Consider the following 13,152-nt stretch of genomic DNA (forward strand, 5'->3'; position numbering starts at 1 on the left):
ATATATATATATATATATATATATATATATATATATATATATATATAGCTATTTTTAAAAACTATTTATTTATTTTCTTGGCTGCATCAGGTCTGAGTTGTGGCACGCGGGATCTTTGTTGCGGTGCTCGGGTTTCTCTCTAGTTGTGGCACACGAACTCAGTAGCTGTGGCGCGAGGGCTTAGGTGCCCTGCAGCATGTGGGATCTTAGTTCCCCAGCCAGGGATCGAACCTGCGTCCCCTGCATTGGAAGGCAGATTCTCTACCACTGGACCACCAGGAAAGTCCCCAGTTAGTTCTTAATTATCTTAGTCTAGACGCTTTTGAGCACTTTAGTTCATTTCTATCATTAACTACGTTTAATCTGAAAGCAGTAATCCAATTGATACTTGAAGAGATCCTGGCTTCACCAACCAGTGGGCACAAATAAGGTTTAATTAACACTAATCGCTTGTATCTGGTTGGTTTGTGCTCCCATCTACCTGATACAGGTCCTTGCCTCCTTCCCACCCCCATGTCTACACAATAGAGTCTCCTCTAATCATTTCTTGGGGTCCCCTGGAGTGCCTCACCTGTATTCACAAACGGTCCTTTCATGTGCCTCTGTCCCCAGCCACCATTGGATGTCGACTGCCCCCCCATGCCACTGCCATGGGGCTCCCTGTTAACTTGTTGCCCAGAGAGCAGTGTCTGGGGACATCCCAGTCTGTCCTCCAGGAGAGGCCAAATGATGCTATCTGCCCCTTATCCCTCGCTGTTTCAGAGCTGGGCTGCCCTCAGTGCAGAAGTGGGGAGAATGACTCTGTCCCCTGCTCAGTGTCACACTTTCTCACCTGGGCAGGGTCCACTGTGTCCCGAATCTCTGAGTTCTTGAGAGCCGTCCATACAGTATCTGCCTACAACTCCACTGGACTCAGCCCAAGGCTTTAATTAGTCTGGGTTAAGAAGAGGCAAGCGCTGTCCCATCCCTCCACCCACTCCTGCCCCAGACCCCCACACATCATCTTTACTCTTCCTTCTTTTTTCTCAACAATTCCACATATACAAATAACCACCTGGATGCGGTCACCCTCTGAACTCATGAGGCGTGTCCAGATGCATCTGTTCAGACTGGGCTGGGTCCAATACAGGGCGGCTACTCTATGACAGCTCCGAGCTTGGTACTACAGAAGAATGGAAAGGAGTTTAGGACATTGTTACCCTAAGAGCTTATGATCCAGTCTAGTGAGAGTAATAAGACACATGACACAACTAGTGAATACTGCAGGGCTGTGAATAAAGAGGAGCTAGTGTGCTTGATCCAAAAGTGGTTTGATTGGGTGGTTTTGTTTCCTCATAATTTCCATATTCCTTTCCTATCACCATTCTAACAAATTCCCACAAACTTAGTGGCTTAAAACAACACAAATTTATTCTTTCACATTTCTGGAGGTCAGAGGTCCAAAATCAGTCTGACTCCGCTAAATTCAAGGTACTGGCAGGGCTAATCCTTCTGGAGACTCCAAAGGAGAATCCATTTCTTGCCTCTCCCAGCTTCTAGAGGCTGCTGGCATTCCTTGGCTTATGGCCACATCACTCCAGTCTCTGCTTCTGTTGTCACTTTTTCTTCTCTCTCTCTTCCTGTATCCCTCTTAGAAGGACCTTTGTGATTTCGTTGGGCCTACCCAGATAATCCAGGATAATTTCCCCATCTCAAGGTCTTTAACTCAATCACGTATGTAAAATCCTCCTTGCTTTGTAAGGTAATATTCACAGGTTCTAAGGATAAGGACATGGATATCTTTAGGGGCCGTTATTCAGCCACCACAGTATCCAGCAAGCACAGAAGAAGACCAGAAAGAAAGTGTTTTGATCATATCCCATGCTTTTGCTGTCTCTGTAAACATTTTACACACATTGAAATGGGTAGAAATGGGAATTGGACAGTTATTTCCATTTACCAGACTTGCTTACTAATAATTTCAAGGCCTCGCATTCCTCAGAATTTACAGGAGGACATTTGTAAATGAGGTTCAAGAAAAAATGATACAGGAAGATCTTTTTGTTTTATGCTGAGCCTGTTCTCTGTTCAAATTTTCAATGCAAGCAGTGCATTAAATTAAGCATTACTTTGGATTTTGGGGAAGGTGGCTTTTGGGATGTTCTAATATCCCAAATATATATATATTCCTATTATCACTATAATGCTGACATTACAAAATGCCATAGTTTATGAATAGTACTATAGTACTCTGTGTATTATAGTTGCTTATGAGTAGTAGTAATAGTACTTACGAACAGCATTAATAGACTATATATTATGACATGCACCTTGCTTTACTCTTATTATAACCTTGTGTGGTAGGTATTATCATTCCCATGCCATATTGAGAAAAATGACTCAGAAAAGCTCTTTGGCCCAAAAATATTCAGTGAGTTTAACAATCACAAAAATGCTTTAAATTGTGTCCCCTGAAGACCCGAATTGGATGCTTGAAACTAATTTGGCCTAAATTCTAACTTATGGAGACATGAACTTGTATCTCCTCTTTTTCTAGATGAGGAAATCTATCAGATGATAGCAAATAGTGTAGGTCTTACTGTATAAATCAAATGAGAAATTGATCCCATCAGAATCACAGCAAACCCCGTTTCCTGCCTCTCATGATGAATCACATGAACTTCGATGAAGGGGAAGTGATTTTTGTCGACAGAGACTTTACAAGGCGGTGACTTCAGAATGACTTGGAAGGGTGTGTGAAAATTCAGTGGCTCGTACCAGGGATGGGGAGTGTGCTGTTGTGGAATGTGAAGAAGAAAGAAAAGACAACACTTATCCTAGTAAGAAAACATGGGGGAGAAACCCAAATTCGCTTTCAACATCATAAGCTTTGAAATATTAAGCAATAAGAACATTATTCCTCTTTCCAATATCATCTTATGTAGTGCTTCTCTTTAAACTGTCCCCTGCAGTGCCCTTGTGGAGCAGAGCCAAGGAAAAGGAAAATGCTAAAAATCTTTTTTTTTCAAAAAATCATTCTCAAGATCCTCCACCTAAAGCCTTCATCCAGCAGCTCTGCGAGCTTCTCACCCACAGAACAGAGTAGCCAACATTTCCTCCCTGGCCTCCATGGGAAGGGTGATTGCACAGCCACAACGAGTGGGAACTGGGCCTGAGAACAGGTGGCCACACAATTCTGGGTCCTAGAAAGGAGTCTCACCCCACACTTCTCCTGTATTTCTATTTAACCCTCGCTATCCCTCTAACAAGGGGCAAGGTAGGGATAAGGCTTAAAGCGCAATCCCCTTGGGCAAGAATGCGTTTACTTAAGTCTGTACTAAGGCTTAACCAAGTGATATTAGACCCCTGTATGAGTGGACTTTTAGCACCAGGCATCTGAAAAGAGTGGATGAGGGGATGAGCAAGGAATTAAGAGGAAGGCACAGCAAGGGGACAGCAGGGCAGGAGCCTCGACCTCATTCCCACCTCCTCAATCCCACCCTCTTGTGCCCTCTACCCCCTCAAGGATTCCAGATAGTGAAATAAATTTATCTGGAGAGCCTGGAGTTAGAAGGAGCCAGCAAGTGGAGAGAGAGAAACCTTCAAAGAAAATACAAAAGAAAAGCATTTTCTCACTTAGAACTCATTGTTTTCTGGTCTCTGCCCCTCTAATTCAATCTCCTCCTGGCACCTGCATGAACTTCCTTAAGCACAGATCTACACGGGTCTCCCTGCTTACAAACCTTCAGCGCCTCACTTTTGCCTCTAGCAGGGGCCTCCAAAGGGGGGGTGTACATCAAAGGGGGTACACGAGCCAGTGGGGTAGAGCTGACAATACTCAAACTTCCATTTTTATTTTTCATCTGAAGTATTTAAGATTCTACTCTTCGTGTACAGTATAATTACGGTATTTCTAATACCTTTATAAATTAAAAATTATATCTACTGGGGAGGGGTTTTATTGGTGGGGTGAAGATCAGAAGCGTTTGGAGATCAAACTGCTTAGCTTGGCTGGCACAGTCCCAGCCTCATGGCCCCAAGACATGCCAAGTACTCTAGTCTGAGATTTTACTCAAGCAAAATCCTCTATATGCAGCACCTCAGCTATCCTCACCCCATCCCCTCTCTCCTCAGTCCACACAGCACCATCTCTGGGAGTCTCTCCCATTTCTCCCTGCCCAACACTTGGTCTGTGTCTTTAATAAGCACTCACCATGCACATCACCTTAGAGTTGGTTGCCCAGTTGTTTGTTCCCAGAGTACATGCGATGTTCCTTGAGCAGCCCATTAGACTCCAGCAGTGAGCGAGGCCATCTTAACTGCTGTCCATGTCAGCAGGCAGTGTGTGCCTTTTTTTTTTCTTTTTGCGGTGCGCGGGCCTCTCACTGCTGTGGCCTCTCCTGCTGTGGAGCACAGGCTCTGGACACGCAGGCTCAGCGGCCGTGGCTCACGGGCCCAGCCGCTCCGCGGCATGTGGGATCCTCCCAGACCGGGGCACGAACCCGCGTCCCCTGCATCGGCAGGCTGACTCTCAACCAGTGCGCCACCAGGGAAGCCCCAGTGTGTGCGCTTTTGACAAAATACACTCCAAGAGTATGGGTACACGTCTCACTTTGTGGGTACACCTAAGATTCCAAATTGTCTCCTTTTCAGGAATTCCTCTCATTTTCAGCACCTCCAAATCTTCAAGGATTTTTGCAGGGACACACTCTGGGGATTACATTTGCGAGAGACATCCTCACTTAGCTCCGCAAGTCCTGCTTCAAAGTGGGTTTCTTGGGATGCCCAGACGCTGGATTTCTTCTCCCTTTCTTCCCCGTGCTGCGTTCAGATTTATATTTCAGACTGTCTGCTTCTTGCTGGAGCATCTCATCAGCATCTGCTTGTCTTCTCCAGTTTCTTCAATTGAGTCTTTCCCTTAATTGTCTTTGCACTTAAAAACAAATCACTTCTAATTCCAAATTCAACTTACATCTGAATTAAAATTTGAAATCATTCAATTTTTGATTGCTGTAAGGATTTGGAGAGTGTCACTCTATTTTCCCACAATCGTTATGTCTTGTCTTTTGTGTTAAGACTATTGAATTCAAAGCATCATTCTTCATGACATTTCAAATCAGTTTCAGGCAAATGGTCCAAATGCTATCCTCCCGCTGACACAATATCTCCTTACTAGTAATACCTTCTTATAAACAAAACTAGTCCAGTTTGAAACATTCCTTTTGGAGCCAAGTATAAACATTATCTACATTTGGGGTGTAATCCTAGATTGAGAAGGAATCTGTGTGGAATTTGTTTTGAAGTAACTGATGTCTGTATCTGCTCAATTCAGGAGTCTTTGCTTTCATGCAGCTAGCTGCTAGTATTAATTGCTCTCAGGATTTCTCCAACTGAGATATAAAAATATTTCAAATGAGTCTGAATAGGAACTCTGGTTTCTAAACATGTTCGGTGATTCAATGATCAAAGATTTAACGGCCGTACATGGTTTTCAGCATCTTGCCTGAAAAGTTTAGGTGGACTCACACCACCTGAGCTTCTTTTGTCATGGTTGCATAAAGCTGTTCATTGTATCTCACAACCTAGGTACGTCAGAAACTTCTAGTGCCCACCAATACCCACATTCTCCTCTCCTCTCCTGGCAAAGTGCTGGGCTTCATTTCCAAGCTGCTTGCAGCCACGTGGTACCATGTGGCTGAGTTCCGGCCCATGAAATGTGGGCAGAAAATACTGTGGAGGGGACTCCCCTGCCGGTGCAGTGGTTAAGACTCCCCGCTTCCCCTGCAGAGTGCACGGGTTCGATCCCTGGTCAGGAAACTAAGATCCCGCATGCCGCGCAGTGCGGCCAAAAAAAAAAGAAAAAAAATACTGTGGAGGACCTGAGGGCCCTAGAAATTGGCCTAAATAAATAAATAAATAAATAAATAAATAAAGCCTGAGTCGCTGAATGACTGTGGAGCGGAGCACACCCTCCCTACCTCCACCCCCCTTTAATGGCATTAGGCTGTATGTAAGGGAGGAATGAACCTTTGCCCTAGTTTCACTGTGCATTTGTTCATTAGTGGGCAGACTCCAGCATGGCATAAGCAGAATGGCCACACATAAAACCCACGCCCCCTGCCCCTCCCTATGCCCCTGGCCCTCCCTATGCCCCAACCCTAGGGGTGTGGAGGGGGCTTATATTAGGACACAGTCTGCAAATCTCAATGATGGAGCCCACAAAAAACTGGGATGCTGAGAAATGATCTGTCAGAGGAAGTCTGAGGATTCCAGCCCCACAGGACCCCTCGACTGCCCCTTCCCACTGCCACCCCTGCCAACCTCATATCCTGTCAATCTCTCTATCCTACTTTTGATTTGAAAAATTCTGGTCACTCTATGCTAATTACGTAGGTAATTTTCCTTTTATGTTTCTCACTCAAGAAATATTTCTCTAAGCAGATATTATGAACTTAGCCACTCCCAGGCAGTCCTAGGTACAGACTTAATATCCCATACAAATTGTTATTAGAATTATTACCACATTACTCTGTGATCATTGGTTCCAGTGTGTCTTTGACTGGGGTATAAGCCCTTGACGAAGCTCCTGCTAGCTTTATCTTCTAGCACAGTGCCTAGCACAAAGCAAGCGCTCAACAATTGTTTACCGAGTGACTGAAAAAAGCATAGTTCGCCAAATGTCAGTGTACCAAGACACTTTTAATCGCTTCTTATAGATATCCCAGTTCAGATTGGCTTGAGTAGGGAAAACAACTTGGCTCATATATTTTTAAAAAATCAAGGAAGAAATAAAAAAAACCAAAAAAAAAAATCAAGGAAGTATGTCAGGCGTGGCTTGATCTGGGCGCTGAGAAAAAGACTGTTAGGAATGTCTCTCTACTTCTTGTCTCTGTTTTCCTCTGTGTTGGCTTCATTCTCAAGCTCACCCATTCTGGACACAAGGCAGTTACCAATAGATTCGTATTTCCCTTCTACAAGCTGAGCAACCCCCAGAGAAAAGAGTGTCTTTCCCAACAATGCCCCCCCTACCATGGGCAGGAGCAGGTCAAGGGGCGGGGGCAATGTGATGTATCTGTGCTCGCTCTGCTTATGCCAGGCTGGAATTTGCCCACAGATGAAGAGATACATAGTGAAAGTAGGGTGTTCATAATCCACGTTCAACAAACCTAAAGAAAGAAATCCATGATAAAGCTGAAGGAGATCCTTAAAAAACTAAAACTAGAGCTACTGTATGATCCAGCAACCCCACTCCTAGGCATATATCTGGAGAAAACCATAATTCGAAAAGATACATGCACCCCAATGTTCACTGCAGCACTATTTACAATAGCCAGGACATAGAAGTAACCTAAATGTCCATTGACAGAGGAGTGGATAAAGAAGATGTGGTACATGTATACAATGGAACATTACTCAGCCATAAAAAAGAACAAAGTAATGCCATTTGCAGGAACATGGATGGACCTAGAGATTGTCATACTGAGTGAAGTAAGTCAGACAAAGACAAATATCATATGATATCACTTATATGTGGAATCTAAAAAAAAGGGTACAAATGAACTTATTTATAAAAGAGAAGTAGAGTCACAGATATAGAAAATAAACTTACGGTTACCAGGGGATAAGCGGGGGCGGGGGGAATAAATTGGAAGTTTGGGATTGACATGTACACACTACTATATATAAAATAGATAACTAATAAGAAGCTACTGTACACAGGGAACTCTACTCAATACTCTGTAATGGTCTATATGGGAAAAGAATCTAAAAAAAGAGTGGATATATGTATATGTATAGCTGATTCAGTTTGCTGTATACCTGAAACTAACACAACATTGTAAATCAACTATACTCCAATAAAAATTAAAAAAAAAAAACTGAAGGAGAAAAATGTCCAACTAGCATCTCTGTGGAAACCCCATCAATTGGTTACCAGGGATACTTGTCCCCCTCTGTAACCCTTCATGAGGCTTCAGGCATCTGGCCTCCTTGTTCTGGCCTTCAAGTTCCCTGATGTCCGGAAGGCAGCGCCCTCGCTGCTGAGACCCAGCCAGGGCTTTGACTGCTAGGAAGTTGCTCACAAATCCCTTTGGGGATCTCCAGCTCCACTGGAGAGCTCCAGGAAATCCATATCTTTTTCCTTTCTTACCCCTTGTCTTCTTCCATGCACACCTCTGAATGGTAACAGCACCTAAAAGAATGAGGTAGACACTTTTGTCACCAGGTTCCAGCTGATGTATAGATGCCCATCCCTCCCTTTCCCTCTAAGGCTGGGGTCAGAGCAGGCCATTGATACGATGACAGCATTCCTAGTTCTGGGATGCTGGGGTTACTGGGACATGAAGTCCTAGAAACCTCCTGTGGAATCTGGGACAGGTGATCATCTAAAATTATCTGTATTTAGTAAATTATGCACTGTTCCTTACTAAGTGGGGTATTTGCCACCACATTCTAACACAATTTAAAACTGTTAAGCCTCTCGTTCAGGGAGAATTCTGGATCTACATGTTTCTCAAAGCCCTTTCTTTTACTACAAAATGAACTAATGAATAAATCCTTTAAGAAAACCCTGTGCCATGGACCTAGAGATTGTCATACTGAGTGAAGTAAGTCAGACACAGAAAGACAAATATCATATGATATCGCTCATATGTGGAATCTAAAAAATGGTACAAATGAACCTATTTACAAAACAGAAATAGAGTACGGATGTAGAAAACAAACTTACAGTTACCAAGGGGAAAGGTGGGGGAGGGATAAAGTGGGAGATTGGGATTGACATATACACACTACTATATGTAAAATAGATAACTAATAAGAACCTACTGCATAGCGCAGGAAACTCTACTCAGTACTCTGTAATGACCTATATGGGAATAGACTCTCAAAAAGAGTGGATCTATGTATATGTATAACTGATTCACTTTGCTGTACACCTGAAACTAACACAACATTGTAAATCAACTACACTCCAATAAAAATTAATTAAAAAACCTATTTGAAAAATCCATTTTTAGAAAGAATAAAAACACTACTTATACTTAAAAAAAAAAAGAAGAAAACCCTGTGCCAACTTCAAGATAAACACGAACACTATCAGACGCCTTATCCAGTCTCCCGACTGGATTTTAGCCTACCTCTCTCCTATGATCCTATATTTGTGTGTACATTCAGGAGAGCTTTCTCGGTTCAGCCTTCCTGGTCTTCCTCTTTTGCAGACGAGCCCTTGGGGCAGGGTCCGGCTCTTGCCCATTTTTGTTTCTTCTGCTTGGCCTTACCTGACTCCTGCCTTTGCCTCCTTTCCCTTCCCTACTCTCATAGCCTCTGGTCCTCACACGTAGGCCTGACCCACCTTGGGCTCTGGAAGCAGAATCAAGTCCTTTAGAACATAAGCTCATTGTCTTATTCTGGGCTGTATCCCCTGGGCTAGCAAAGTACCTGCCACCTAGTAAACTCCCAATGGGCATTTGTTGAATGAATGGATGTATTAGGATTGCTGTGAACCAATGTCTTACCATCCATTCAAGTTTACTTGACTGAGCTGATTTTTAATCTCCCAGCACTCACGCCACCAACCTGTTGATGGACTTGTGCTGCCTGCCTGTGTACCTGACCCCAGCGTTTTTAGCTCTGCCCCCCACCTTAGATTTCACTTTGACTTACTCTGCCATCTTGTAGCCTCATCTTACTCCCTGAGGGATGCAGGTCTGCCTAGCTTCTTTCCTGCTGTCACCATCCTCTTTGGACACATGTGTAACTCCCTGGAGTGACCTTCCATCAATCCTTCCTTGCCACGCTTCCTGCAGGGGGCCATCACTAGCTCTGGACTCTCCTATTCAGAGGTCTTATCCCCAGCATCTTGCCATGCCTACCACCATAGGTATAGACGCACTGAACTGTATTGTTTGGTCTGTCTGTTCAGTCATCAGCTAACTCAGGAGAAATTTCCTTAGTTTTGCAAAACTGAAATCTGGTGCCCTATTTCGTAATGTCTTATTCCAATCACACCATAAAAGAAGACCATAGGTCTATTATACGCCAGGCACTGTAGGGCATTTCCCCCAAAATTGGACATCAGGGTTGCTCTTTAAATTAAACAAGCATTCCTACCTTATTTAGGTCATTTAACAGTGCTTATACATTGCTTCCTTTTGGAGCCCTATAGTAAGTTATTTAATAAAGTCAATTTATAAAATTTGTTCGGGGAAAGGAGTAGATAAATCAGGATCATTGTGATTAACTGGTGTGTGATTAATCTTTTCATTGTCGAGTAACACGGTTAAAGTGGATTCTAATTCTGGACTAGGAGACCAGGAAAAGTATGAATGGTCCTACAAACAGATTAATATGATCGAGGGGAGCATGTTTGTCTAGTTAGAAATTGAAGTTTACCATTAACTAAATGTTTCACCGGTATTCATGCTGTGTTAACAGGTAGCACGTGGGTAGCTGATTCCGACAAGGAACTGTTTGTCTCCTGAATTCCAGGAAGTCAGATATTGAGGCGGGGTGGGGATATGTGCCTGTTTAGAGAGTAGACAGGTATTCAGTACTGGCAACGGGAAGTTTGGAGGAAGTCTGGAAGTACGCACTTAGATCACTCCAAATCCCTGCCCACAGACAGGCTGCGGTAGGTCTCCTGTCCGGCATCTGCTCTTGCTTACTTGTTGGCATGTTGGTCTCACTACCAACAGACATCACGGGGAGTTTTACCCCTCAGGTGAGCAGAGTTCATGGGATTGGCTGAGGCCTCCCAGGAGGTTCTGAGAAAAGAGCGTTGCCTGCACTTGGGCTCCTAGCATTGCCTGCCTTTGCTAGAAACTGCAAGAGAGAAAGTTTAAGATGGGTTATGTAGGGGGCTCCTTTTCCGGAAGCTGCACGTTTCTAATGAGAGGCTGTGATCGCAGAGCTGCACATTGTCTTTCAGGTGAGTTCCAGTGAATCGGCTCATGAAGGGGAAGCTCGCTGGCCCACCCTGAGACAAGAATGGTACCACCCTCTGGGTGCAGCCTCCTTGTGCTCGGTGCACTGGGCGTCTTTGCACTTGGCTGCTTCGCGAGAGCTCAGAAGAATGGCACGCTAATTTTCACGAAGGAAAACACCATTCGGAAGTGCAGCTGCTCTGCAGACATCCGGGACTGTGACTACAGTTTGGCCAACCTGATGTGCAGCTGTAAAACCGTCCTGCCTTTTGCAGTCGAGCAAACCAGCTACAATGACCATCTGACCATCTGGTTCACAGACACATCTGCACTGGGACCCCTGTTGAACTTCACGCTGGTCCGGGACCTGAAGCTTTCTCTGTGCAGTGCCAACATTCTCCCCACTGAGTACCTGGCTATTTGTGGTCTGAAGAGGCTTCGCATCAGCACCGAGGCCAAGCATCCCTCCCCAGAGCAGAGTTTACTCATCCACGATGGTGGGGAGAGAGAATCCAGAGAGAAGCCCATGTTGTTACACCAAGGCTGGCAAACCTGTATGTATATCTCCTTCTTAGACATGGCACTTTTCAACAGGGAGTCATCCTTAAAATCATACAGTATTGCAAACTCTGCCAGCATGGCCAGCAACTTCCCCTACTTTTCCTACTTTAAAACCTTCCCAGTTCTAAGCAACAAAAGCTATGTTGTCACATTCATTTACTAACATTGTAGCTGTGTGTCCAACCTTTGGGACCTTGGGCACATTATGGATCATTTCAACAAGGAGTCTGTGAACAAGGTCATGGGTATTCCTATCCTCAACTTCACTTCACCCCCAGCCCCCATTCTGCCGGCCCCCTCTGCTCTGCCCATGCCCATCCATGGTAAAACAAAATAAAAAGAGCCAAAAAACCTACTTGATTCAGTCCAGAAACGAGCCTTGAGGGCCGGCTAGAGGCTAGGTCCTTGCTACTGGGGGCAGGTGGAGAAATGTCAGATCAGAAATGGAGAGACCAGTGCACCCCAGGAACTGCTTAGTGGAGCTCAGCAGAGGGGATGACCCCCAAGAAAGGCGCCTTCCTTCAAAACATTGCCTTAATTTTTTTTTTTTTTTTTTTTTTGCTTCATTTTGTTAGATAAGTTGGAATTCCCCTAAGTGGAGAATGATAGACTTCAGCATTTTGAGACTGTGAGTGCCACAGAAAGATTAGGCTCTCTTAGACTGGTATTTTCCAAATATCTTGTTAAGAATATTCACATTGAGAAAGGGGAATCTTGTGAGTGTGTTTAGTGAGGGAGGTTTGAAGCTTGGAGGATAGGGTGGGACCTTAGGACTGAATGAGGGCACTAGGGTCCTGAGGAAGGGATACAGAAATCAAAATTGGAAGTCACAAAAGCCAAGTGCATTGGGTTTTTTCCTTAGAGCAAGGCCTAAACCCAGGGAAAGTTTTCCTCTTCTAGCCCTTCATGTCCCTCTCTTGTCTTGCCTACTATCTTCGGCCCCGCTGTACCACTTCCCCCTTTCTCCTCTCTTTGTCTTCATCCCCCACCTCCTTCTCCTGCTCCAGAAATCGGAACTTAGATTAATACCAGGAGAACTGTGTTTGACTACACTAGGGACTAGCCTGGGAATGTAACAGTCCCTTATAACATTACTCCCATGGGTAAATATGCCCAGATTACTAATAGATAATAACTAATAATTAACGAAAGAACTTAACGAAAGTCAAGATACTTTGTATGATGGGGTTAACACAAAATGGTTTTATGTGCATTGATACAAGGAACTAACACAACATATTTCTTTTTTAATTAAATTGACTTGGGGATTCCCTGGTGGTCCAGGTCAGGATGCTGCAGTCTCACACCTGAGGGCCCGGGTTCAATCCCTGGTTGGGGAAGTAGGATCCTGCAAGCCATGTGGCACAGCCAAAAAATAGATAAATAAATACATTTAAAAATTAATTAATTAAACTGACTCATCATTGTACGAAGAAATTCTTCTCTCCCAGAAACCCAACTTACCATTAAAGTGGAATATAAAGAATCTGTGGCAATTATGGTATAAACGTCTAAATTCAGAGTGCAAAGAATTTGAAACATTACTGAATTTATGATATCATAATAAGAAATAGTTCTATTATGAAATGACAGGCTGTCTTGGAATTGATGACTTTATATCACATTCACCACATTTTTCTCTTAACCTTAACACAGGGTGACTGAAATAACCTGAAATGTCTACATTTGC

The 13,152-nt window shown here is 43.9% G+C and overlaps 1 protein-coding gene across 1 annotated transcript in view; it reads left to right on the forward strand.

The window, feature by feature from the left end:
- The window catches only part of EPCIP (exosomal polycystin 1 interacting protein), a 17,958-nt gene extending 5,183 nt beyond the window's left edge, over positions 1–12,775 (forward strand). Inside the window, exon 2 of the mRNA XM_027082625.1 lies at positions 10,907–12,775. Coding sequence (XP_026938426.1) covers positions 10,966–11,625 — 660 coding nt within the window. The 5' untranslated portion in view covers positions 10,907–10,965 and the 3' untranslated portion in view covers positions 11,626–12,775. The remainder of the gene's footprint in view (positions 1–10,906) is intronic.
- The last annotated feature ends 377 nt before the right edge of the window (positions 12,776–13,152 follow it).

The sequence above is a fragment of the Aethalodelphis obliquidens genome, unplaced genomic scaffold, assembly GCF_003676395.1.
Source record: "Aethalodelphis obliquidens isolate GAN/ISIS:26980383/991018 unplaced genomic scaffold, ASM367639v1 scaffold1, whole genome shotgun sequence".
Lineage (NCBI taxonomy): Eukaryota > Metazoa > Chordata > Mammalia > Artiodactyla > Delphinidae > Aethalodelphis > Aethalodelphis obliquidens.